This window comes from Porites lutea, chromosome 1 (assembly GCF_958299795.1).
Source record: "Porites lutea chromosome 1, jaPorLute2.1, whole genome shotgun sequence".
Lineage (NCBI taxonomy): Eukaryota > Metazoa > Cnidaria > Anthozoa > Scleractinia > Poritidae > Porites > Porites lutea.
In genome coordinates this window covers 34,878,915-34,905,299 of record NC_133201.1, presented here as the reverse complement: position 1 = coordinate 34,905,299, position 26,385 = coordinate 34,878,915, and the positions used below count along the sequence as shown (strand labels likewise).

At 41.0% G+C, this 26,385-nt stretch overlaps 3 protein-coding genes across 3 annotated transcripts in view; 1 reads left to right on the top strand and 2 right to left on the bottom strand.

Moving 5' to 3' along the window:
* The window catches only part of LOC140948977 (uncharacterized), a 75,883-nt gene extending 74,320 nt beyond the window's left edge, over window positions 1-1,563 (bottom strand). The window contains exon 1 of the mRNA XM_073398235.1: window positions 1,341-1,563. Within this exon, the coding sequence (XP_073254336.1) occupies window positions 1,341-1,425 (85 nt within the window). The 5' untranslated portion in view covers window positions 1,426-1,563. The remainder of the gene's footprint in view (window positions 1-1,340) is intronic.
* Window positions 1,564-2,700: 1,137 nt separating this feature from the next.
* Window positions 2,701-25,497, top strand: LOC140948958 (monocarboxylate transporter 10-like). The gene is made up of 5 exons (XM_073398216.1): window positions 2,701-2,838; window positions 5,611-5,886; window positions 16,401-16,969; window positions 17,970-18,339; window positions 25,046-25,497. Exons 2-5 carry the CDS (start codon window positions 5,676-5,678, stop codon window positions 25,318-25,320), a joined length of 1,425 nt encoding a protein of 474 aa, XP_073254317.1. The 5' UTR covers window positions 2,701-2,838; window positions 5,611-5,675; the 3' UTR covers window positions 25,321-25,497.
* Window positions 6,457-13,515, bottom strand: LOC140923518 (uncharacterized). The gene is made up of 2 exons (XM_073373602.1): window positions 11,730-13,515; window positions 6,457-11,598 (listed from the first exon to the last, which is right to left on the bottom strand). Exons 1-2 carry the CDS (start codon window positions 13,513-13,515, stop codon window positions 7,526-7,528), a joined length of 5,859 nt encoding a protein of 1,952 aa, XP_073229703.1. The 3' UTR covers window positions 6,457-7,525.
* Window positions 25,498-26,385: the final 888 nt, after the last annotated feature.

Below are 26,385 nucleotides of genomic sequence, written 5' to 3'. Positions count from 1 at the left end.
AGTCATCCCATAAAAATTAAATAAGATTTTAATCCTCTATAATGTTCAATAATGAGTGTGTTTTAATAGACAGATTAAAGATCACAATCTACGAAAACCGCAAAAATCAATACACGACATAGGCCCACTCTCTTGTCGAGACCTCCGTCTAAAGTGACAGATTGACAAGCCTAGGGGGTGTTTTGCATATTAATACGAAATTCCTATCAACACAATCTTTTCATTTTAATAAAACTACTGTCAGATAGGAAAATTGTATCTCCACTTGAGAACAACGCGGGAAAATCGTCAGAATTTGACGTCCGGTCTTAAATTCCGGTTTCAGAGTCATTTTCAACAAGAAATATTGCACTAATATTTTTTTTACTCAACAATTTGAATATGTTATGTCTGTTGAGTAAAAATAAACTTCTACCGTTTTGCAAGTCTGTTATCATTGACTGAGATTTTGTTGTCTTAAAGCCATGTTTTAATATCCCTGTGTTATCACCGGGGCTATCAAGACTCAAAACAAGTGCATGTAGATTTGATATCTCAACTTCGTCTTTCTAAATCATAGATATTATTAAATGATATATATAATATATTTCCGCAAATCACGTCGCTGAAAAAGTCTCCGTTGGAAAATTTTAAAATATAAAAGCATTTCGACCACTTGAGCATTTTTTTCCCTCTGGAAGTTACGTGTCAGAGCTGCAATTAACATGCCACAAATGTCACTTATTACTTCCACAAAAAAAACGCAACGAACCAAGCGGGTTTTAGAGATTAGTTACTGAAACGAACGTTACAAAGGAAAGGCAACAAAACCACAAGTATATTCCCTACGTATGTGAGCCCTTAAATGTCTGAAGAGCAGCACGGTTTTGATGCACTTAACCAAAACAAGGTTATTAAGTACAATAGTATGCAAATTATTACCTACTTAACAGGAAATCTGTAGCTTTGAAGAGATAAAAACAAAATTAAAAGGTAAATCTTTATTTTAACAATTTTTTTCGTTGTGTTTCAAGTCCGCTCTTGTAATTTTGATTCAAAATTAACATTAAACACCTAACGTAAGTATATCCCCTCAATTTGCTCACCGCATAACTAAAAACTTATACTTGTACTGGGTTTCGCAACCACAAACAACTTTGTCAAACTTATCACAGTTCAATGTAATATCGACTGTCACTATTTATGGTCTTATACCATGAAGATTACTTGGGGTAGTATTAAAATTTAACGGGGAGCAAACCAATTGCAGATCTTAGCGACAAAACGATGTAGGTGATACGTGTTAACAAACAGAATTGATCAAACACGCAACGCAGCGTGGAAACTATACAGTTAAATACCTGTTCTTTCTCGTATCGTTTGCTTGAAAACTGCAGACTCTCTGCCTTCGCTTTGCCTTTTGAGCGAAGCTCCGTCAGTAGCCATTTTGCAGCGGACGACCGTCTGCACGCGCGGGCTGGGCTTTAAAAAACAGTAATCTTTTCCAACTTTCAGCAGGACAGTCGACCTGTGCTCAAATCGATGAACTCGTTACGCCTGGATTCCTAGAATTCCCGAAGTTTGTAAATTTTGCATTTGAAAAGCAACTTCTAAGTTTATCAAAATATCTTTGAATAACAAAGGCAGAAAACAAAAGTCAACAATCGCTGATGGAGGGCCTATCAAAAGCGGGAAACGCGTCAATAATCACGAACAAAATCAAATTCCCGAATCGACGACACGTCATTCTTTAATACATATGATTTGCGCAATTTGGAAAACAATTTCAGTTGGACACAATAAAGCAAGAAATTCAAAAAACGACCTCCATATAAAAATATTAGATAACTTTTAAATCCAAGAGTTTTTTCTGAATTTGATCCGAAACTAATTGTGTGACAGGCAGATGTCATTTTTCTGTCACGCAAGCAGTGATAAAAAATTTCAATTCAAGAGCACTTTGTTTAACGAAAATACCTGTTGACACCGTCAATGCGGTTACAGTATGATTACGCCGCGTCAGAAGTTTTTGAATTGCGTTTAATGAATTAACGAAGAAATGAATTTGCCATAAAGTTTCCTTAACGGGATGAATTTTGAATCTACCTAATGTTTATAAGAAAAGTGCGCACTAAATATAAAACCGTAAAAATGTAATACATGCAATACATATTTTTTTAGGATCAATAAAAAATGTTTTTGTTTATAAACGTTTTACTTCTATTTTACTTTTATCCTTTGCAGGGTCTTTCTTTTGCTTTCCCTTTAATTCGTTGTATGTCATGTCATGTTATTTTAAAATGTCACATTATGTCACGCCATCCTTTCATCGTGACAGTAGATTAATTCTTATGTATTTAATCATTATTTCTATTTTTTGTATCCTCGGCATGGCTAACATCCCCCTAGATCACAGACCAAAATTATTCTCCCAAAAGTAAACCATATATTTCGCGCAGAATTTATTGACGAATCTTTGTAGTCTACCTTTAAGATTTCATATAAATAGCATATACCAAATGGGTTTTGTGACAGTAGACCCTAGCGTGAGACAAACAATTCAATCCATCACCTTGTATGAAGTTCCAATAACAGACTGGTCTTAAGCATTTGATTTGTATAATTTGCGCTCCGGTAATCCCCAGTTGGAAATTCCAGTCTGAAATTGTCCTGTTTTTCCCGATCTTGTTGCATCATCCCTTCCCAATCTTCCCACGGTCTGTCCAACAGTCGACATCACCACAAAAATAATCACCCAACATAGCGTATTTTTTCCCGGCTAGCGTGAGTGCCATAAGATCTGATCGAATTTCTGTTAATTCAAAGGAAGTCGAGGTCACTTAAATCCAGTCATCGAAGGTGAGTAGTAGGCACTCGTTAGTTATATACTTATCGAAAGTAAATTTTCAACGAAATAAATAGTCGAGTCACTTCATCAAGCAGTCGGCGTAAAATTTTATGCAATAGTACTCATCCGAGTCTAAGGTCAGGAATAACGTTTGTTTTCAAGAACAGGGTTTTACGTTTCATAACGTAATTTTTTTTATTGTCAAGTCATCCGGCTTTGGTAGTATGTTTAGAAACTTTCATTTTAATCACAGTTGTACGACGTTATGAAGTCTTATGCTCTTGTCTTGTCCTGCCGGTCTGGCCAGTACAGGTATAGGCTCTGTAAATTAATATATATATATATTTTTGCTTTCTTCCTCTTTTTTGTCTCTCAGAGAGATTACACTTAATCTTATAATAATCACCAAGTCTCTAAGCTTTATTAAGGTTAACAGACAAAAAATGTCAGACACATTGAATTCCTCGTTGGAAATTTTTATTTTTATCATAATGAAATTAAGTTTAATTGAATTATTCAAGTTACTGTATTATTAAAGCAAAAACTTGTTTACGCATTATCGAGTATTTGTTCCTGCTCATTTAACACATGGACGTTTCAAGAGCAAAAGCTTTTGTTTACAAGTAATGCGAAACTAGGAGTCTGACTGCAAGGACTTGCTAGCATATTACCATGGTAAAACTTGCTACAACATTATATAACTCTAGTAACAGTATCATCCGATCAGTAACAGGTGTATAAACCAGAGGGTTTTTTGAAAATACATTTCCTTTTAAAACAACATGTTAATAACTCTTTAATTTCCTGAATATTCAGATCAGTATGTAAAGAATATTGGCTTGTTTCCATTAACACACAAAATCCAGCTTGAAAAACTTGAGTGATTTATTTCAGGCTAGAGCAAAATTGTTACTGGACCCAATTTTGATTAGGCCCGTTTCAAACGTCATGCTACTGCTGTGCTGCACTTAATTGATAAAATTAAATTTGACTTTAGCATGGCAGTAGCACAATGTTTGAAACCAAGTCGTGCTACTGCCGTGTAACATGGCAAGCTTTGCCGTGCCACATGGCAGTAGCTCAACATGGTTTCAAACGTCATGCTACTGTCGTGCCAAACTCAATTCATAAATTATAAATACATTAGAATACATTTAAAAGTTTGCTGAACCGTTTCTTTATTTTTGTGTTTTGTTTTCCGTGACAGCCGTTCTATTCGACTGAGTTAAATTTGATGTCTGAAACCAAGTTGTGCTGCAGTCGAGCTACAGTCGAGCTTGCCTGTGTCACAGATGCTCTAAACCTTCTGTATCTAGAGCATCAGCAAATTAGTGCACAATACCGTGTTCGAATCCCGCTGAGTTGCAAGGACATATGTCAGCATTTTTGATTGGCTAGTTTCTTACGCATTTTGGGATTTGTCTGATTTGAATTAAGTGTTGACAGGCCAAACATGACTAATAGTTGGTGACAAGAGAGACTGAGCTCCTGATAGTAAGAAATGTGACCTTAGAGTCAGCTTCAACAATAGAGGTTTTTCTTGCTCTCTTTTTGCATAGTTTATGCAGTGCATGGAGTATTATACACTCTGACTGAGCAAATTTTTTTTGCCACTTTGAGTCTCACATTTAGGAGGTTATGAAGCTGGTCTGTTCCATGCATATTGAGTAATTAGTTCCTGTGGTTTATGTTTCTACACACTGTGGTTTCTATAGATGTTTTCTGGCAGGATTGAACACAGATGCAGTTTAACATTGAATGATTTTCTTTTACCTCTGTTTAAACGTAAAAGCCTTTTTATTGCGGCTGAATAACCTTATTTTCTTTGGTTTTCTCTGAAATGCCTGGACCTGAATAGCTACATGTGTGTAGTTTTTTTTGGCCATGAATCTTGTGATTTCATTAATACGCACTACCTAACTCAACAAAACTATTTCCAAATCAATGGCTTTGCGTAAAGAAAACCCCTCCTCCAGTTCGAAGTTGCTTCCTACAAATGCATAGGGATCCAGCTTTCTTTTGAAGACCCAACAACATTGCTTCCAGGGGGAGTGAGGGAGGGAAGAATCGGTTGGCTACGAAGTTTAGAAAAAATGCCCCCCAAGTATGCAATGTTCTCAACAGTTTTGTCCAAGATTGTAGAACTGTTGGCTAGATTACAGAATATGCGGCAGTGCATCTGCAGCAATTGGAAGATGCTGGAAAACTAGTTGGCAAATTTACAAGCAAATTCTGGCCTTAAAGGAATTCCCTCAAACGATTTTTTGTGTTTAGAGGAAGGTTTTAAATTATGCATTGTGCGTGTAACTTACAGATAAGCCACTGATCTGCTAACAGATAACTAACTAATCTGTAGGTAGTACCGAGTTCCAAAATAAACTGTTGGTATTTAGCCAAGAAGATGACAGACAATGAGTACAATGTATATGTTGTAGTTAATTGTTTATCCCAGGTAATTTAAATTTTTCCTTTGTTTCTGGGTATGGTAATGTATGCTAGCAAAGTTGAAAGAAAAAAGAAAAAAAAAATACCTGAGATAAAAGAATTAACTACAACATATATGTTACTGAAACATTAAAAGTTTGGCCAGTCAAAGCACCATTTTGGCCAGACATCATCCGTTGACTGGCCATCAATTTTGAGCCCTGTGAACATAGGCCAAAGATATTTCATTCAATGAGCATGCAATAAGATTCCACGTACCTGCTGAAAAGTTAAAAGAAAACTCTAAGATGGCCTATTACATGTAAGAAGATTACTCTTTATTGTTTACTTAATTGCAGAATGATGATTTTTGGAACGTGTTAGCACTGGGACTAAAAACTCATTGGCCATTTAGCAAACTGTCATGGCAGACAAAGAACACATTCTAAGAGGAGATGCCGCAGCAGAGGAAGCTGCAGAGACTGAGGAACATGAAAAGCCTGAAGGGGGCTGGGGGTGGGTAGTATGCTGTGGTACATTTACGGTCAACTTCATAGTGTTTGGTATCCATAACTCATTTGGTGTGGTGTATGAATACTTGGTGGATAAACAGAACTTAGGAAAAGCTGAGACAGGTGGGTCAAACTACTGACAATTCACAATAGTTGGGATAGGGGGAGACGGTGGAAGCTTAAAACTACCCTGGGTACGTACCATGTAGTTTGGGTTCTTGAAGTAGCCCAGACTTATCCAACTTTTTGAGCATAAAAGACTAGAGTCATAAAATCAAATCTCCCATAAGCAGCTATCCAAATTGTATATGTCATAACATTGAGAAATAATCATTGTTATTGTTGTATAAAGGTGCCATCCTCCAGGAAAGAATCATTTCTTAATTCCTTCAAAATGCACCAATTAAAACAAACCTTTTCAGTTCCTTGGGGAGGTCTTGTCATTCAATGGAGGGGGGGTATCCCCACTTCAACACTTATCTCCACAAGTAAGCACCTTCCAATTTAATATATTGCCTCCTACTTAATTTTTCCTTCGTATTTAATTTTTTGAGAATCCTGTCCCCTACCCTTCTGTCAGTGACTCATATATGTAGTCTCTCCAGTGTAATTTACAAGGACAGAATACCAGAACCAAAAATCCAAGTAAATCACTTAACACGGTGCGCGACATAAAACGAACTCGACGAAAAGTGAAGGAAGTAACATCAACAGATTTATTGAACCAGAGATCAATGTTCCTAGCACAGAGGTCACAACTTGATACAGAAGAATCGACGGGTCGATTGACAAGACAAAAGGTCCTTAAGTTGTGAAATCGGTACAAGTCGTACAAAGTCGGTTCGAACTGAAAACGATAAAATCGAACGAAAACTTAGCTAAAAATACATAGAGTGCAAATATATCTGACTAAAAACCGATGATACCAAATAGCGAATGAGAACTAAATAACACTAGAAAATACACTAAATCAGCCTATAAAGTTATTAAAGTAATACGACGATAAAACTGCTGGTATCAATCACTCAGCATACTCATGTTGAAGAGTAGCGCATAAGAACCCTTAAAACCACTGTAGCTCAGTGATGACAAGACTAAATAGATTCCTCACATAAACAGAAAAGATTACAACAACGATGTTGCAAGTCGATAACCAAAACTAAGCTCTATTATTCCTATAATGACATCGATACTGAAAAAACTAAAAAGAAAAGGAAAACTATACTCACTTTGGTTTACACACACACCAGCGTTATCTTGAATCAAAAGCTAAGCTGAACTTGATAGTTGATGAGCACGAGTGTAGATAGAAATGAAGCCCCAATGGCTGACAGAAGTTAACACCATGAAGTCTACACTAGAGCTGAACTAACTAAGATGAAAACGCTAAATTTGTAAGAAAGGAAACGTGCCTGAAAACGATCTAGAAATTATTACGTATTTCCCAGGCGGACATAACAAAAAAGGGCTGGGAAAGTAGCCGTGGGCTTATCAATAAAAATCATCATTTATGTAGGCGATAATCGATTTAGAATAACTACCGTAAGCACGTTCGTGCACCAATAAGGGATAACGAAAAGAAATCACGTTTCAAAACCAACATTCCGGCCCCTTAAAGGCTGAACTAGGGGAAAGCCTTTATAATGAACTATAACAAGAAGGGTTTGAAACGCGGTAATAGGTATAAAAACTAATACTAAGCATGCATTACTAATTAAACGTTAAAATGTCCATACTAGTGATAAAAATGTCATAGCTGATATTAATCCTTGCTTGGTGGAGCTGCCGTCTCCAGTAGAACTAACTTGTCAACAGGTCTGTGAAGCACGGAAGTGCTTGTCTTCAACTTCACGGATCGCACAAGACCATCATGGCGGTTGGGGTACACTTCCAGGATCCGCGCAAGTGGCCAGGAACTACGAGGTTTGCTTTCATCCAGTACTAAGACAACATCGTCCACTGCAAAATTCCTCTGCTGCTTGTGCCATTTCTGCCGTTCTTGAAGAGAGGGAAGATATTCGCGTACCCAGCGACGCCAAAACACATCTGCGAGGTACTGTACTTGGCGCCAGCGGCGTTTGCTGTAACAGTCTTGCTTAGAGAAGGTACCAGGGGGAACGGAAGGTCCCGCTCGCAGCAGAAGCAGATGGTTGGGTGTCAAAGGTTCAAAATCACGGGGATCGTCTGAAACTTTAGTGATGGGCCGACCGTTTACTATGGCTTCGACTTCACACATCAGGGTTGTTAGGCCCTCGTCGTCAAGCACTTGCTCTTTCATTAAGGCCCTTAAGACCTTGCGTACTGTGCGGATACATCGCTCCCATACTCCACCATGATGAGAACCAGCAGGTGGGTTAAACGTCCACTTGATGTTGCGCTGGCGAAGGTAGTCGTGAATCTGAGACTGGTTCCAGCTATTGACTGCATCGCGAAGTTCTTTCTCGCCCCGTACGAAGTTACCTCCATTGTCAGAACGCATCTCTTCGGGTTGACCTCTCCTTGAAATAAATCTGCGTAAGGCGTTGATAAAAGACTCTGTGTCCAGTGAGTTTGCTACTTCAATGTGTACTGCACGGAGAGCCAAACAGGTGAATATAACGCCGTATCTCTTTACCTTAGATCTTCCGCGACGAACTTCAAAAGGCCCAAAGCAGTCAACGCCCGTGTAGGTGAAAGGCGGTTTTGAGGGCGTTACTCGATCTTCAGGTAAATCTGCTGTCTTCTGCTGACCTGTGGGTGCTTGTTGCTTTCTGCAGGCGAAGCACTTTTCCAGAACTTTGCGTACAGTCGACCTTGCGTTGATGATCCAGTACTTCTGACGGATAATAGACAATGTATATTCTACGCCTGAATGACCAGAAACGTGGTGGTAGTATTGGATGATAAGCTGGACCACGTGATGACCTTTGGGTAGAATAATCGGGTGCTTGACGTCAGCGTTGAGCGGTGCTCGATTTAGGCGACCTCCAACTCGTAGAAGGCCCTGAACGAGAACTGGATCGAGCTTGTAGATACTGCTGGACTTACTCAGGTCGCTGTGATTTCTTGTGCTTGACTGCTGATCTGAACGTTTCAGTTGATCGTACTCTTGCTTAAAGGATTTATTCTGAATGTGTTTGAGGATCGCAGACTCGGCGTTGTTCAGCTCTGTAACACTGATAGGACTGATTGTGCTGCTTTTGCTTGGCGACTTGCTGTTAGGTGGTTCTTCGCGCCTTTCGTTCTTCACCAGATTGTATAGGTTAGTCTTGTAGCGAAGAATCCAGGCCACCACTTTCTTGAGGTGAGACCACGAAGAGAACCTTTCTATGATCTCAGCGACGGGATCGCGAGTAGAGGTTCTGGTCGAGTAAGTAACTATTTCTGCCTTGACCTCCGGATCGTCGTCAGGTATGACAGCGATCATGTCAGCAGGTCGCTGTGGCCATTCATCAGTTGGCTGAATCAGGAATTCTGGGCCGTGAATCCAACGATGAAGAGAGTCTGCTGACACACCTCTTGACGCGTCGTCCGCTGGATTTAACTGAGTGTTTACGTATCGCCACTGGTCCGGAGAGGATGCTTCGTGAATGGTTGCTATTCGATTTGCCACAAATGTTTGAAATCGTTTGTCTTGATTTTCAATGTAACGCAGGACGCAGGTGCTGTCGGTCCAGAAGAACGATTGAGAAATAGGAAGACTGAGTTCCTTGCGTGACATCGTGTCCAGCCTGGTCGCTACGACAGCTGCTGAAAGCTCCATTCTGGGAACGGTTATTGATTTCATTGGTGCGAGTCTTGATTTGCCCATAACGAACGAGCACTTAGTATTACCACTGCGGTCTGTAATTCTGAGGTAAGTTACAGCGCCATAACCCTGTTGTGACGCATCGGAAAAGTGGTGCAGCTGGGTCGAACTGACTTCTCCGAAGTTAGGTGGTTTAAAGCAGCGGTCGATGGCAACTTGTTCTAGTTTAGGAAGTTCTTGTAACCAGGCCTGCCAGCGACGCATGATGTCTTCAGGAATAACGTCGTCCCAGTCTAATTTCTTGCGGCATAGGTCTTGCAAAATAAGCTTGGCGTTGAGTATGAACGGCGCGACAAATCCGAGGGGGTCATAAACTGAGCTGATGATAGATAAAATCCCTCTTCTCGTCGCTGGTCTGTCCTTGATGACGATTCTAAATCCGAACTGATCGGACGATATGTTCCATTGAACACCAAGCGCTCTTTCAACTGGCAATTTCTCGAAGTCTAGATCTTTAACTTGCGCAGCTCTTTCCGAAGCTGGCAGGGACTCGATGACTTTACGTGAATTGGAGAGCCACTTAGTAAGTTTGAATCCTCCTCGAGCGAGAAGTTCACACAATTGACTTGAAAGGTTGACGGCCAGTTCTTCGGAGCTGACTGACTTGAGACAGTCATCGACATAGAAGTTGCGCTCTACAGTCTTGATGGTTTCAAGATCAAATTCGGTCTTGTTGTCTTGTGCTGTCTTCTTCAGAGCGAAGTTTGCGCAACTTGGAGAAGACGCGCCTCCAAATAGATGAACTCTCATCTGGTACTCCTGTGGCTCATTGTCGAGGTTACCGTCTGGCCACCATAGAAACCGAAGCGCATCGCAGTCGCTTGGTCGGACGCGTACCTGATGAAACATTGCTTCCACGTCAGCCATCAATGCGATTTGTTCTTCTCTGAATCGAGAGAGGACGCCGACGAGAGAGTTAGTCAGGTCCGGCCCCTGTAACAGCTGGTCGTTCAGCGAGGTGCCAAGGTGCTTCGCGGAGCAGTCGAAAACCACTCTGACTTTATCTGGCTTTTTCGGGTGAAACACTGGATGATGAGGGAGGTACCAGTGAGTGCCTAGTGGTCCTATGTCTTGGCAGTTGACTTTTCTGGCATAATCCTTTTTTAATAGATCGTCCATAAAATCTCTATATTTCTCATGAACTAGCGGTTCTCTTTTAAGTCGTTTCTTTAGAAGACTTAGACGGCGCTCGGCAACTGATCTGTTATTTACTAAGTTTGGAGGGTACGTTTTCCATGGGAGAGCAATTTCATAGTGGCCGTTCTTCAGCTGAAGAGTTTCTTCCATTATGTTCAACGCTCTTCGGTCGTTCAGCGACATAGATGCCTTGGAATTTAGGTTGGAGTCGTTAAATTCTTGGTTGCAGTAATCGCGAAACTGCTCCTCTAAAGACTTGCTGGCTTGAATGCTGAAGTTGACCGTCGGTGTCTTGGGCGTGTCTCTTCCCAGGGGACCGTTAAGGACCCAGCCAAGGACTGTTTTAGTTGCGAATGGTCCTCCGTTTTCGCTCTTTCTAATTTCTTGTGGCTGTAATAATTGAGGCACGTCGCTACCGATGAGAAGGCCAATCTCAGCTTCAATTTGCGGTATGGTCACCCCCTTGAGATGAGGCCAACGATTAACATCTTCTTGCATTGCTATGGTTTCACGGGAAACAGGAAGACTAGGCCTGGAGTAAACCATTGGAATTTCGAAGGAATTTTCTTGGTGAAGATCTGACACCAGGAGACTGATCATTGAGCATTTGATCGGTTCGTTTTCTCCTTGAAGTGTTGTAAGAGAAAGGTTTGTTTTCTTTCCCTTGATATTTAGCTTTTGAAGCAAAGTTTCAGTGCAAAAGGAGGTATTGGAACCGGAGTCCAAGAAGGCGTAAGTCTGAATTGCATCTTTACCATCCTTTGCCTTTACGCAAACAGGGAGTATTGCGAGTCCTGTGACGCTCGTACTTGTGGAAAAACTTAACTTGGCATAGCCGTTGCTTGCTGCTGGATTAGCGTTACTGTTAGGCTTCGGCTCAGAGTTTGAAGCTCGATTCGAGCTGGCACTGTTTTACCAGAGTTTTTAGAACTGTACTTGTTGCTGTTTGGGTGGAGGAAGGTTGAATGCTTGGATGTACAACCTCTGACCCTACAGAAGCTTTCTTTCTGGCATGAACGAACGAAGTGACCGGGGAACAGACAGTTAGAACAAAGCTTCTTTTCTTGGATTAGCTTTTGCCTTTCTTCTAAGGACTGCTTACGAAACTTATCGCACCGCGGTAGCCAATGATCGGCGCTACACAAAGGACACTCTGGTTTCTTGTTTGCCGACTGGCTATCTTCTGTCTTCCCGAGAGATGAGAACGTGTCAGCCTTAGGACCTCTCGTCCTTTGTTTGATAGGGAGCTGCTTTGTCTTGCCTTCGCTAGAGACGTTTCCAAAGATCGGGTGAGATGCTGCTCTTGCCTTAGCAGTTACAAACTTCATTATATCGGCCACGGTGCCATCTCTCGCTTCCCTCTCTACGATCTGGTCGACCGTATCTCGCCACCTAACTCTCATAGAATAAGGAAGCCTGTCTATAATCTTCTTCAGGTTGTCTGGGTTATCGAGCTTATTCAGGTAGCCGATTTCCTTCAACGTATTAACGCAGCTAGTTAGTTGAATAGAAAACTGTTGTAAAGCTGGTCCATCGTCAGTTCTGATTGTTGGGCCATCTACCAGCCCTTTTACGTGTGCGGCGGCAATCTTATAATTCTGCCCATAGCGTTCTTGAAGCAGCCTCCTTGCCTCTGTATATCCTTCTTCTTCGCGCATGGAGAGACAGCTTTTCATTAATTCTTGTACGGCTCCAGAAGTATACTGTACAAGATAGTAGAGACGTGCACTTGAACTCAAGGTCTTTCTTTCTACGATGTGTTCAAAGGCGCGCACAAAGTCGCAATAGTTGATAGGGTCGCCGCTGAACACTTGCAGACTCGGCTGCGGTAAGGTGAGCGCTAACACACCTTGCTGTTGCTGCTGAATAAGCTGCTGGATGGCTTGATTTTGACGCTCGTGGTTTTCTATCAGACGCTGGAATGACTCATCTTGGAGGCTATTTGCACGATTATAATCTGGAGAAACGTGTTGCTGAACTGGACTTGTTGTAGGATACCATTCGTGAGCGCGAGGATTCAGAGAACGCTTCAGTGATATTGACTCATCGTTATGCTTATTGAGATGTTCACGCGAAGGAGTAGCTGCTGGGAAGGTCTGTTTAGGAGTTGGGTTGCCTGTGGTACTTCCCACTCGCGGAGTAGAGGCGATCTTGGCTTGTGGAGTTAGCTGGGGTGAATGGTCATTTGGATCCCTTTCTTTTGAGCGGGAACTGATCTCTCGATGCTCGATAGCTTCGTTTTCTTCGTAAGCCTTCCTTTCGGCCTCAGCCTCGGCTATCTCGGCTTCAAGCTCTACCTGTGCTTTTCTTTGCTGGAGTCTCATTTCTTCGATTTGAAGCTCGTGCAGGTTTTGGAGGGCAGCTGCCCTAGCCTCAAGTGCTGCCTTTCTCGCGGCCGCCTTAACCTTTGAGCTGGCTGAACTGCTGGCGACGGAACGCGTGTGGAAGGATACGCGTGACCCAACGGTGCTAACGGAATCGCGTGGTCGAACGTTTATTGGCGTTACTGAAGTTTGAAGCGCTGGCTTGTTAAGCCATGAAGTGATTTCCTGTTCTAGTTCTGATACAATTTCGAGCACCGAATTGTAATATCGTGCCGACTCCTCCTGTTCTGATTCAGTTTTTATGAGACCGTGATAAGCCTCGTGCGCAACCTGAAATTCCTGAAGGACTTGCTGCAATTCCTCGCGAACTTCGTTAAGTGCCTCGATGTTTTCGCATTCTGCCATTAACTCGTTCAGTTTGTTTACCTTTTGAGATACGTGCGCCTCGGCGGAACTACGAACCAATTTTAATTGATCAATTAATTTGCCATTTGCGGAAGCCATCTTGCTAATCCGATTACTTGTCAATTTAGCGGGACAAGCTGACGACTGACGGGTCTAAAAACGTAACGCGGATATGACGTGCGTGACGTGACAGATTCTTGGAATTCCTTCACGGTTGGAAGATTCGTGAAAGGAGGATGTGCATCAAATTCGAACAAAATGTAATTTACAAGGACAGAATACCAGAACCAAAAATCCAAGTAAATCACTTAACACGGTGCGCGACATAAAACGAACTCGACGAAAAGTGAAGGAAGTAACATCAACAGATTTATTGAACCAGAGATCAATGTTCCTAGCACAGAGGTCACAACTTGATACAGAAGAATCGACGGGTCGATTGACAAGACAAAAGGTCCTTAAGTTGTGAAATCGGTACAAGTCGTACAAAGTCGGTTCGAACTGAAAACGATAAAATCGAACGAAAACTTAGCTAAAAATACATAGAGTGCAAATATATCTGACTAAAAACCGATGATACCAAATAGCGAATGAGAACTAAATAACACTAGAAAATACACTAAATCAGCCTATAAAGTTATTAAAGTAATACGACGATAAAACTGCTGGTATCAATCACTCAGCATACTCATGTTGAAGAGTAGCGCATAAGAACCCTTAAAACCACTGTAGCTCAGTGATGACAAGACTAAATAGATTCCTCACATAAACAGAAAAGATTACAACAACGATGTTGCAAGTCGATAACCAAAACTAAGCTCTATTATTCCTATAATGACATCGATACTGAAAAAACTAAAAAGAAAAGGAAAACTATACTCACTTTGGTTTACACACACACCAGCGTTATCTTGAATCAAAAGCTAAGCTGAACTTGATAGTTGATGAGCACGAGTGTAGATAGAAATGAAGCCCCAATGGCTGACAGAAGTTAACACCATGAAGTCTACACTAGAGCTGAACTAACTAAGATGAAAACGCTAAATTTGTAAGAAAGGAAACGTGCCTGAAAACGATCTAGAAATTATTACGTATTTCCCAGGCGGACATAACAAAAAAGGGCTGGGAAAGTAGCCGTGGGCTTATCAATAAAAATCATCATTTATGTAGGCGATAATCGATTTAGAATAACTACCGTAAGCACGTTCGTGCACCAATAAGGGATAACGAAAAGAAATCACGTTTCAAAACCAACATCCAGTTCCAGTTAATTTTTTCACATTAACATCAAGTTCCTGAAAATTGAATATTTGAATATCCTCTTTGATTGGAAACAAGCTTTGTTTTACTCATTTATCATAATATTTTTCACAATTATAGCTGGTTTTGCAAACCTGCAAATGGTTTTTCCCTTTTGAAAGGAGTCATGTGTCTGTTTTTGACAGTCAAACTAATGACAAAGGTTGTCTGACATATATTATGTTGATCTTAAGTTCTTTAACTTCTATGCAGACATTCAGATAGTTTAGTCTGATCTGTCTAGTCGTCATGAGCAACTGCAGGTACTGAGGTAGAATTTCATTGGCACAACTTTCCCTGGGCAGCATTTGAAATTATCACGCCTCCCCCTGGTTTAATCCCTCCCCCTCATTGAATAATTGCCCCCTTTTGGCACAGAGGAAATACAGTTATGTGAGTTAAAGGAGTAGCCCTTCTCATAAGGTGCCCACAGGCTCCCAGTAAAAGGTGTATCCCATCCAATATTACTAATCTATCATTTTACTGTTTAGGTATGCTCATCTACAGGAATTAATTGATGAAAAAGTCTAATAGCTGTTGCTACGCACCCTCCCCCTCGCCCCAACCAACCAACTCATGGCCGAGGAATGAGCAAAGGAGCACAGCACAATTCAGCGCAATGTATTTGCTTGTCTAGATCGGCGAAAAAAGGAACTGTTGACAAGCCGCGTGTATGGCTAATCTCTTGATAATTGTCGAACATGGCCGGACGTATTTTAACCCTTAGTATCAACAGTCCAACCAAACAGTGTTTAATTATTTACTTTTCGGGCGGTGAGAAGCGACCACCGGAAACACGTCTGCGTTCGCAAGTTATTATAGTAGCCGAAAATATCTCTTTTAGTTTTACCAATACCCGGTTGGAAAAAGCATATTCCGGTTATATTAAAGGCTGTAACTCACCTCGTAGATGGATTTTTTATGTTCGTTAATGGTTTATCCTCTTTTACGGTGCATTCCATAACCTCAGAGCCCATCAATTATTTTTTAAATAGATCAGATATCCTCCGTCAAAGAACCGCTGCCCATTGCTACGCCTGCGATAAGCAGCTCTGGCTGGATTGACCCAATTTTATCACGTTACCTGTGTGCCAAAATGGATGGCTGTATGCTAACCTGAGATCAGGTCCAATTTTAGCAGCCTTCATACATTCTCTCTTACAACGTGGTCGGCGCTTACAGCCAGAATTTTATTTAAAAAGCGAAACGAAAATAGAGCCTGATCTCAGGTTAGCTTTATGCTATCCTTCATGTAACTGACTCATCCCCAGTCGCCACTCAGTCTCCTTCACGATAAACTTACGCAAAAGGACAGTGAAGGAAAGAAGACGGCAGACCTTGTGTGACAAGCGTGACAATGATCATGTTTGAAAAAAATTTCGCCAAACTTCACTTTCCAATAAAAAAGATCTTTTTTGTAAAAGACGAGCTGAGTAAAAATCACGAAAAAAAAAAAAAAATCGTTAAAGACACGTCGCTTTTGTCCCCTATCTTTTCGCCATCCTCTTTCTCTCTTTTGTCCAGTTGTGAAGCTCACCAAAAACGAAAGAGGCTCGTCGTTTACGAGATTGGAGTCAGGCTGTATGGTACACGTTGATATTAGCTAAAGCAACAAAACCTTGAAAAGTATATATTATATAAGAACCTCGCACAAACGTGATCTCCGTCTCTCCTTTTTTTTGTAGCTTGGGTCGGCGCCATGGCTGGTTCTCTAAACTTTCTCTGTGGTCCGCTGACTAGTATTTTGTGTGATCGCTTTGGATGTCGTCGCGTGGCTTTTGCAGGCGCATTGCTATCAATGATTGGACTGTTTCTCACATCGCTTGTCACTCAACTGCACTTTATGTACCTGACTTACGGACTCCTCTGGGGGATTGGATCGAGCTTTTCGTTTGTACCTTCTATTGTGATTTTGGGTGACTACTTCGACAAAAGACTGGCACTAGCGAATGGACTGGCGACGAGCGGAAGTGGAGTGGGTTCCTTGCTAGCGTCGCCCGCGATTAACTACTCTCTGCGAGTCGTCGGATGGAAGAATTCTTTGCGAATACTCAGTGGAGCTGCGGCATTTCTTCTTATAGGTTGCTTTCTCTTTAAACCCTATAATGTTAGGAAAGAGCGTGACAGAAAACGGGTGACTGGACAGTGTACGCGATTGTGTGACGTTTCTATTTGGAAAAACCAAACTTATGTAGCTTATGTCCTAACGGTAGCAGTCTTCCAGTTGGGATATCAGGTCCCTTTCGTTCATCTGGTAAGTTCATGTGCGCACCATTTGTTCGACGATGTGCTTGTGTATGTATAGTTTGCGTGCTTGAAAGATTACTTCCTTGAAGTATCAAGTCTGTGGAGTAGGAGGGGATGGGGGAGCTCCGGAGAATAGGGAGGCTTGAGATGAAAGGGCGGGAGGTAGGAGTTATGAAAGGATGGAAAGCGGGAGAAATAATAGCGAATCCACAACAACTCTTAGTATTTCAACATCAAAAATAAGACTAAAAAGCGAGGCCAAGAGAAAAGGGGCGGGAGCCGGGAATGCAAGTTACCGGAGGCGGGGTAGCCTGCGAGTAAGCTCTCCGGGGTGCTCTGGCGGTGGGGCGGGAAAAGGAAGGAGAGCTTGCAACTACGTCTCCGGAATTTGAATATATGCATCGAAAACCTCGATGCGAAATGCTGATTGGCGGAGATGACATTAGTTATGACGTCATTACTCTGGCTCGTGTTTTTAATGTTTGCGCTTCGCGCTGATTGCGGAAATCTGACAGCTCAGTCGATGGAGAGTCACAAGGAAATTGGAGGTGGAAGCTCTCCTTCCTTTTCCCGCCCCGCCGTCAGAGAGCTTGCTCGCAGGGTAGAGGCGGGGTCGTTCCAGTACAATTATTCCCTGATCCCTGTCATCACCGTTTATTCTGCTCAGTTACTCAACAGGCGTTGAACTGGCTACTTCAATCCAACCTCGTTTCCATTGCCCTCCTAGATTCTAAGGGAAAAACCCTGAGAACGAGAATGAGCGACGTGGAGGCTGTCCTTATCTTTTTTCCCAGGCTTGTGCTTATATTTATGCCTGTGTTCGCCAGATGATCAGGACTTTTTATCTTTCCGTTGCATCGTCGTCTCATATCGAATAAAAGAAGTCGAGTAACTGTTTTACGAAATAAAAGCGGCGATAAGATGTGGATAAATTATCCCGGCCGGGCTTTTTAGCGGTACGTCATGATCCAGTGTTTAATGGTCACTGTTTATCTTTTCCTCTCCAGGTTAAATATGCCGGTGATCTTGGTATCCCATCTTCCAAAGGTTCCTGGTTGGTTGGCTTTCTGTCAATTATGTCCACGGTCGGCCGCGTAATATTCGGCAAGATCTGTGAAATGCAGTGCGTCAACAATCTCTATGTATTTCAATTTTCAGTATTCGCCATGGGTTTTAGTACAGTGATCTGTCCAATCACAGAGGGATACTTAGGACTGCTTGTCTATTCTGTCGTGTTTGGATTCTTTGATGGATGTTTTGTGGGTCAGGTTGTTGTAATCGCGGGGGATATCGCGGGTAGAAGGAGACTTTCTCAAGCCGTAGGGAACATGTTTGGTGTTGGGGCCATTCCTATGAGTTTGGGTGCACCAGTAGCAGGTAGGTTTCATTTAATTCTACCTCCCAGGACTTGCTTAACACAACAACCAGAATTCGTGTCGTCTTTTACTTCCTTATTTAAAATTTTCAGTCCTTCTGACTGAGGTCTATAAAAGCAATAGCTTTAATATTAGTAATTTGTACAAGAACACAACAAACTGAAGTATTCTGGTTGTTGTAGTAGAATGACGTCATCGTGCAATTGTCCTATTTAAAGTCCAGCTGTTATCGACCAAAATTGTTCACTTTTATGATAAAAGCATGAAACTTTGCCAGATTACAACCAACCCTAAGACTAACATTTTTGGATATGGAGCCAAGCCAAATTCAACACTGGACACGAGCACTGCGCAGGCCCTAAAATGGCCTACATGAGAACGAGGCTGTTAGTGGAAATCCTTCTAAAATACCATTTTTGAGTGTTTCTGTAAATAAAAGTCGTAGATATTGTGGAAGAGGACATTTGCTTTACTGTCATGCTTTCTTTGGTGTCACGTGACCCCTCCTTCCAAATATGGCGGGCTATTGTTGGGTGTCCTGTGCTGAGGCTGTCTTCTGTACACTTGAGCGTTTAAAGGGGTGAGAAGGGGCACCTTTTCAGGCAATTTCAAATGATAACACTCTTGCAGCTATTGTCCAATTATCAGCGGCTGTTTTTTACCATACAAATGCAAATCATTACATGAAAACGAGGCAAAAATCTTTTCAGCGGTTTGAAAAGCCTCCAGTTAGCCCTGCGTGCAGTCATCTTGAGTTGGATTCATAGACCATTGCCTAAAAGCCTGAATTGATCAAAAATTTTGATCGCACGGCGTTTTTGCAGAGTTTTTTTCTCCACAGACGACAATCGAAAGTCACATGACATAGACTTTTTCCTTAAATACGCCATATTGAAGGAATTGAAGAGCCCCCTTCCTGATAGTTGTATCCTCAAGATAGTTGTAGATGTCACTGTATCTTAAGAGTAGGTTGTACACTAGTTTTGCCAATGGTGAATCGACACCGTCCCAAAGAAGCAGTTTTTCTTTCATTTAAGAGTTCATAGCAACAGACTGCCACGATATACCCCTTAGTCAAAGTTAAAACTTTTAGACTTGTATGCCTCAGAAGTGTTGTTCCCTACACATATCCCATTCATATACTGCTCGACAGGTATGTTGCATGAGCACTACTCCAGTTGAGGAAACACTATGAAGGTCACTTTATCTTCTTTTTCACTTCTTGCCTCGTTTTATTGAAGATAATGAGGGCTGGATAAACAAACGCAAGTGCAAGCCGAAAAAAACAATTGAACTAACTCTTTCCCCAAATGTTTTTGTTTGCACTTAACGCTTGTCAACCAGGAAAAAATAAGTGCAGCCTACGTTCTAGCTGTCTATTTAGGGCTATCGTGAAACGTCACGTGCAAACTGCACTCAAAAGGAGACGCAAGAGGGAAGGGTGTTAATCGAGAGCGCTTGCTCGCAGGCTAACGCAAACGGTAAAAAGCAAAAGGTAAAAGGTAAAAAATGTCTGTCCGACATGATGGGATCTAGGATAATCAAATGGGCTTGTGTATCTCACTGTGCTTAAATTTGCCTTATGATTACGTGAAAATGGGTTGTCCTTAATTTGTCTTTCAAGAAACATATCCCACAAATTTTTCGATTAGATTCATTCAGTTGGCAAATGATGTCAGGGATCTCAACACCAATGCAAGCTTAGATCAGGACTCAACGCCCACGTGACACTGACATCATTTTCTTTGGCGTCCATACTATACATGGATAACTAAAATAACTAGCATCGCCTCATTGGTGGAATGGGTTCTGATTTAACTGTTGATGATCACTCAAACTAATATGAAATGTCTGGACCACGAAGTAATTGTCAGCCTGTTTCAGTTTATGCAAACAAGATGCAAGAGCGTTAACTTATGTTTGGTGGGATGTATGCAGCACAGTTTTAAAGTATGCGGAATAATTTTCCTTAGTAAAATCTCATTTCACCATTTGAATTCTCATCTTATTCATGGAAAGATTTCACTGATTCGATTATTATTCTTCACCGATTTTAGAAGGGTGTTTCTGTTTTGCTTTGCACATAAATGGATACACAGATTCGTTACTTGGTGCACCTACCGTCATTTTGAATAAGGTGACTTGCGGTTATATAAGCAATGAATGAGCCACACCCTTCTTTTCAACTCAGTTCTGTTACTGAGCTGCTGTTCATCTGGTACCGGTAAACTGCCTGCTGAGCATTTTGAACAATATGAAGCTCGCGGAGTATGAGCTGAAACTAATATTTGTCATTACACATGGCGCCAAATACCCCAAGCAGCCTGTCTACAGAAATAAGTGGCTCGTGGAAGAGATTAACATGCTGTATATATATACGGCTGCTATGAGAACGATGATCTTAGGGTTGAGTGGGATAATAAAGCCGCCCAAGTCACAAAACCCTACACGAATCTCTTCCTACCCACTGCAAGTCCTTAGCATTTTAATTTTTTCAGCAGTTTTCATTTTCATTGGTTTCTGATTAACTGGTCTGTTGAGGATACACTCCTAACTCCCCTTTGATGTCTGTAGTAGAAAACTCACTTGTGGGTGTAAAGTTAACGATAGAAACCAGCTCTAATGGTTGGATGTTTGGCTATTTTCCTTTGATTTCAACTTTTTGTCGTATAAAAGGTCAACTTCTCTGTGGCTGGGTCGATGCACAAATCGTTGACATTATCAACTTTTGTGGTAGAAAAATATAACATTTTTCTCGGCTTAGATGAGTACACGACCATGGATTTCATTTCTGTACCATTTTAAAATATTGCAGTTCTTTTAATATAATTGGTTATGAGCCTTTCATATGAGGTACACTTTCCTAAATTGAAAAACATTAACCAAGAAGTCGATAATTGGATTTTAAACTTTCCCTAATTATAAGGTAACGAGCGCTCTTTGGACCCAAAGTGTACCGCCTTAGTGTTGCATCACGTCTAGTACAATGACTTGAAATGCTCAAATTATAGCAATTTTGTGCCAATTATTCGAAAATTCTCTTTCAATCGAGTGGTATTGTAGTTGCCTACAGATTCTGTGTCTAAATTGTAATTTATTTGATAAATTTTTCAAGCACCGCATCTTTTGCTGCTGCTGCTCCTCAACCACGGAATTCATTGCCCTACACGATTAGGAGTAGCTCCTCAGTAGCATCTTTTAAAAAGACACTAAAGACATTTGTATTTCAGAAAGCTGTGATTTTATGTGCTTTTTAATCTCGTTTTTAGTAGGTTTTATGCAGTTTTTTACGATTTAAGTAGTCTAGGTAAGTTTTAAAGTTTTAATGTTAACAAAATTGTTTTAACACTTTTTGGTAGGTTCATGCACTTTATGCATGTATACTTTATGCAGTCGTGGTAATTTTTTTTAAAAAATATTTTTTCTTTTTAAGCGCTGATGAAAATAGCAATATTGATATCAGCGGTATATAAGTATTTATTGTTATTATTATTATTATTATTATTAAAGATTACCGTTAGAAATATGAGTAAAGTTAAGCTAATTCCTTCATCTATTTCAAGTAGCTCAGTTGTTGTTCAATTATAAGGGATAAGCATGCACTTTAAATATACTCTGCCTTGAGGACATACGTAGCAACAACTTTGCTTTTTTGTGAAAGCGCTTGACGTTCAGTTAGGGAGCTGACTTTGAAAGGCTTGATTTCTGGTCCTTAACGGGGAGAAACATGGCTATTTTTATTACATTCAGATTGATCATCTTTTTTATATTTTCATGTGTTAATATAAAATTTAAAGGAATATCAATTTGGTAGCTTTAAATTGCGTATCTCAAAAATGGCCTCCACAAGACTATCCTGTCATCTATTTTTTTAGACATAACAAACAGAGGTATGAGGAGGTACGATCGCTTGCTACTGCATGACCTGTTTATTTTTACCTCAAAGACTGGCATTTCTTCAATATTAAGGGGGAGAGCTATTTGGGCCAGGCCACCTCCTGGATTCAGCACTGAACCTTGTAATTGACTTTGTTAATTTTTGAAAGGAGAATAAAATAGCTTAATGCAGTATCCGAACGTGGAGGCAAGCAACTGGAGGCTAGCTTTTAAGATCATCAAAAGGATTTTTGCCTTGTTTTTGAGCGGCGCTCTACATTTAGATGGAAAACAATAGCCAGAGTACCATACAATCACAACTTTTAATCAGTTCAAGCTTTTATGCAATGTTATCTGAATCCACCCCCAAATGACCGCACGCAGTGCTAACTACACGCTTTTCAAACATTTTATAAGATTCTTGCCTTGTTTTCATGTGGTAATTGACATTTGTATGAAAACAAATCCAACCCTAGATAATTAGAAAATAGTTGCAAGAGTGTTATCATTTAAAATTGTGTGAATCGGTGCCCATTCTCACCCCTTAAAACGCACAAATGCACAGAGGACAGCCCCCGCACAGGACACCCAGCAACGGCTTCGCCATATTTGGAAGAAAGGGTCACGTGACACCAAAGATAACATGACAGCAAAGCAAATGTCTTCTTCCACGATATCTACAAGTTTTATTTACTAAACCACTTAAAAACCGGTATTTTAGAAGCATTTCCACTGTCAGCCTCGTTTTCATGTAGGCCATTTTAGGGCCTGCGCAGTACTCGTGTTCAGTGTTGAATTTGGCTTGGCTCCATATCCAGAAATGTTAGTCTTAGGGTTGGTTGTAATCTGGCAAAGTTTCATGCTTTTATCATAAAAGTGAACAATTCGCTATATTTTTGGTCGATAACAGCTGGACTAATTTGGGGGCAGCCTCCCTTATTTTTGAATCAAAAAGAAGTCGCGGGTAGGCCGGGTTCATGATGTCACCTTATGACATTAAGCGCGATAGCATGGGGTTCTAGCAACGCGAACGTTGACGTCCCGGACGTCAAAAATGGCAACCGGAAGTTGATGTTTTCTCTTTTTTAGTGCCCTGACTCGACAAATTCATACAGCGGGAGTAAAACAAAGGCATTCAGATTCGTTGTGTGGGATAAAAGTGTTCCATCAAGCGAGACACCGAATCTCCATTGCCGCTGATTCATGACGTCCTGGACGTCAGCGTTCTCGTTGCCTAAGCTCTCTAATCAATCCGTTCCCAGGACGGTAACTTTTTTTTCCATGAAACGAAGAGAATGACTAGGGGCCAGACTGTGGCGTGAACATTTGCGCGCCTGCACTTAACGACTGAATTTGTCTCCAAGTTTCTTCTCTTGGTGGCGGTTAGCAACAAATCACAACAATTATCGCTCTGTTATATGAACTGTTTACTCTTGAATAATAGTATAGGTTGGATTGATTCCAAGGTTTCAAAAATCTCAGAAGGAAAAATTATAAGTTTCTATATTATTATGCGGCGGTAATGGATTGCAGCTGCGCAAAGGGATATCAGGAGCGAAAATCAAATTTTTATCATTTGCATAGGTAATAGCATGATTTGTAGTGATATCTGGCATAAATAACACGAGTGATATTTGGAAATTGTTATAGTAATTTCACGAGCCATTAGGCGAGTGAAATTTGAGACAATTTTGAAATATCACGAGTGGTATTTATGCTAAATATCACGTACAAATTATGCTCTTATTTGTTTATACTACTACCCACAAAAGGTTTGTAATTTTCACATGTTGGTATTTCAAATTAAGCTGAAATACCACTGCTCTAAGCCAATCAAATTGCAGAAATTTCTCATGTAGTAGTATAAAACGCGTAATCTCCCTCGTTTAAGCGGAATATCTTCACCCCAAAAGCCCTTTTGAGTCTTTATGGATTAAACCCCAGCCTGCGAGCAAGCCTGAGTGCCGAATATGGTGAGAAAGTCACACCGAGAGACACACGAAAGGAGACGCGAGAACGGAGGACGTTCCTCGTGGCTCGCTTTACTCGCCCGCAGTCCATGAAATAGAAAGCTTGCTCATTCGCAGGCTAATAAACTCCAGGCCCTGATAGTTGAAACGTTGGATAGTGTAGCCTGCATAGCAGGAGGCCCTCGCGCGCGCCCGTTCTTTCTTGCGCCCATTTATTTCCTAGCGCCTGCTACGCAGGCTATGGACAGTGCTATCCAGCGATCGTACTATTTAGGGGATAAGTATTATGGAAAACAACTGCATTATCCATTGGATAGTGATTTATCCAGTGGATAGCGCTATCCACCGTTTGAACAACTGGGGCCTGGTGGTCAAGTCAATACAACCTGGTCCCTTACTTTGTCTGTCTCATCGCCCTATTTACTATCAAGGGCACCCAACGACAATTTTCGGAAAATATCTGTTCGGAAGACGATTTGAGACCTAGAATTTTCGGAACATTTGTTGTAAAATTTCTTGCTTGCCTTCCTCTCCTAGGATTTTCGAACATCGACAAAATGGTATAATTGCCCTTTTTTGACGGATTTTTACCCTTAAAAGGTCACCTAGAATTTTCGGGACCTTTTTTTCTGGCTGAAATTTTTCGAAAAGGTAAGTTTTGATCCCTATAATTTTCGGATCACTAGACTTTCAGCTAGGAAATCCGAACAGATCAAAAATTTTTAGGGCATAAAAATATGCCTATATCTATCGTTTAAAAACTAAAATACGTTTAACAATACTGTGTTTAAGTGGTTTTGAACTATATTCTCGTTGGGTGCCCCTGTACTATGTAAACGATTTTGTTGATGTTTTTCACAGGTTGGCTGTATGAATCCTCTGGTTCTTATCATGAGGCCTTCTTTGTCTGCGGCAGTTTCATCATCGCGTCTTCTCTTTTAGTCTTCATTGTATCTTACATGATTCGGAAAAAGAGACGTACAGCCACATTCAGGGAAAGTTCCTTTAAATTAACAGAGCCAGCAAACTTGTGTGTGTGCGAAGAAAGTATAGAAACCAGAAGCGAAGAGTGTGCTCTAGTTGGTTTGACGTCACAGGAAGTACTCGTTGTAACTGATAGGGAGACTGTGCTTTAACATCACTCGTTCCCAGGGTTATCCTCTACTCGTCTCTACCCGAGGGACGAGTGGGAGAGGACCCTAAGATGATGACTGAGACGGCGGCACAGGGGGTTGATGTTTTATTGCAAGTTTTATTCACAAACACAGATTGTCTAAAAAATTGTTTATAATATTTTATTTAATTCGACTTTCCAGGGTTTAATATCAATAATTTATTCTTCTGTAATGGTTGTACAAAATTAATAAAAGTGCGTACATTTTTGGAAATGAATACCAGGATACTTTGAGCGAGTCTGTTGCATTTCACCATAGTCGAAGGCATGTTACCTAATTAAACAAGGCTTCCAAGGCGTAAAAAATCTATCTGGTAAGGGAGAAAAAAGTGCCGAAGTGACGGTTCACCCTCATTGTTATTGGGTTTAATTTTCGCTATCATGATTTAGGTTATGTACGCATTATACCGGATAGCTTTTGGTGGCGCCACGAGAAGCCATCTGGTATAGTGTGAGTGGAAACCTATCCAATATGTGACTCTCTAGCCTGCGTAGCAAGCGTTTTCGCGCGAGTTTGGCAAGAAAGTTGGGACGTGAGCAAAAGACTCTCCACATTAGCGATTGAGGAGACGCAGCATCGTTCAGTCACAGAAATCGCGCACCGCCACAACCTTTCTTGAGTGTCAGTCTCGTACCCAGTCGCTATTTAAGTGTTTTTGGGGGTGAGACAAGATTGGGGATTAGGTTGAGGATCGCGCAGGGTCTCATGGGAAGGGTAGAAGGAAAAATAGCCCTATCCGGTTACAGTGTGAACAAAGCATCAATGATTTTCAAAAATTCGCCAAATTTAAGACCTTGAAAATATTTATTGTGCGAACTTTAATACGCACCAGACCAAGAATGAGGCCAAAGACACAGGATATTGGTCAAGTTCTTTTTCGCGTTTTTATTGATTGAGACGAAGTGGAGGGCAATTTAGTGACGTCATGTGAAAACCAACCATTCATGAGTACATGTACTTAACAATTTCCGCGAAATTGATTTTCTTTATTTTCTTTAATTTTGTTTTATTTTATTTTTTTTTATT

Excerpts from the sequence above, each read along its gene's own strand:
- LOC140923518 (XM_073373602.1), bottom strand. The coding sequence starts at position 13,515 with ATGGCTTCCGCAAATGGCAAATTAATTGATCAATTAAAATTGGTTCGT. Across the intron at positions 11,599-11,729 it reads AAAGAAGCTTTGTTCTAACT|ACAGTGCCAGCTCGAATCGA; the intron begins GTCTGTTCCCCG and ends AACTCTGGTAAA.
- LOC140948958 (XM_073398216.1), top strand. The coding sequence starts at position 5,676 with ATGGCAGACAAAGAACACATTCTAAGAGGAGATGCCGCAGCAGAGGAA. Across the intron at positions 16,970-17,969 it reads AGGTCCCTTTCGTTCATCTG|GTTAAATATGCCGGTGATCT; the intron begins GTAAGTTCATGT and ends TTTCCTCTCCAG. Across the intron at positions 18,340-25,045 it reads TTTGGGTGCACCAGTAGCAG|GTTGGCTGTATGAATCCTCT; the intron begins GTAGGTTTCATT and ends TGTTTTTCACAG.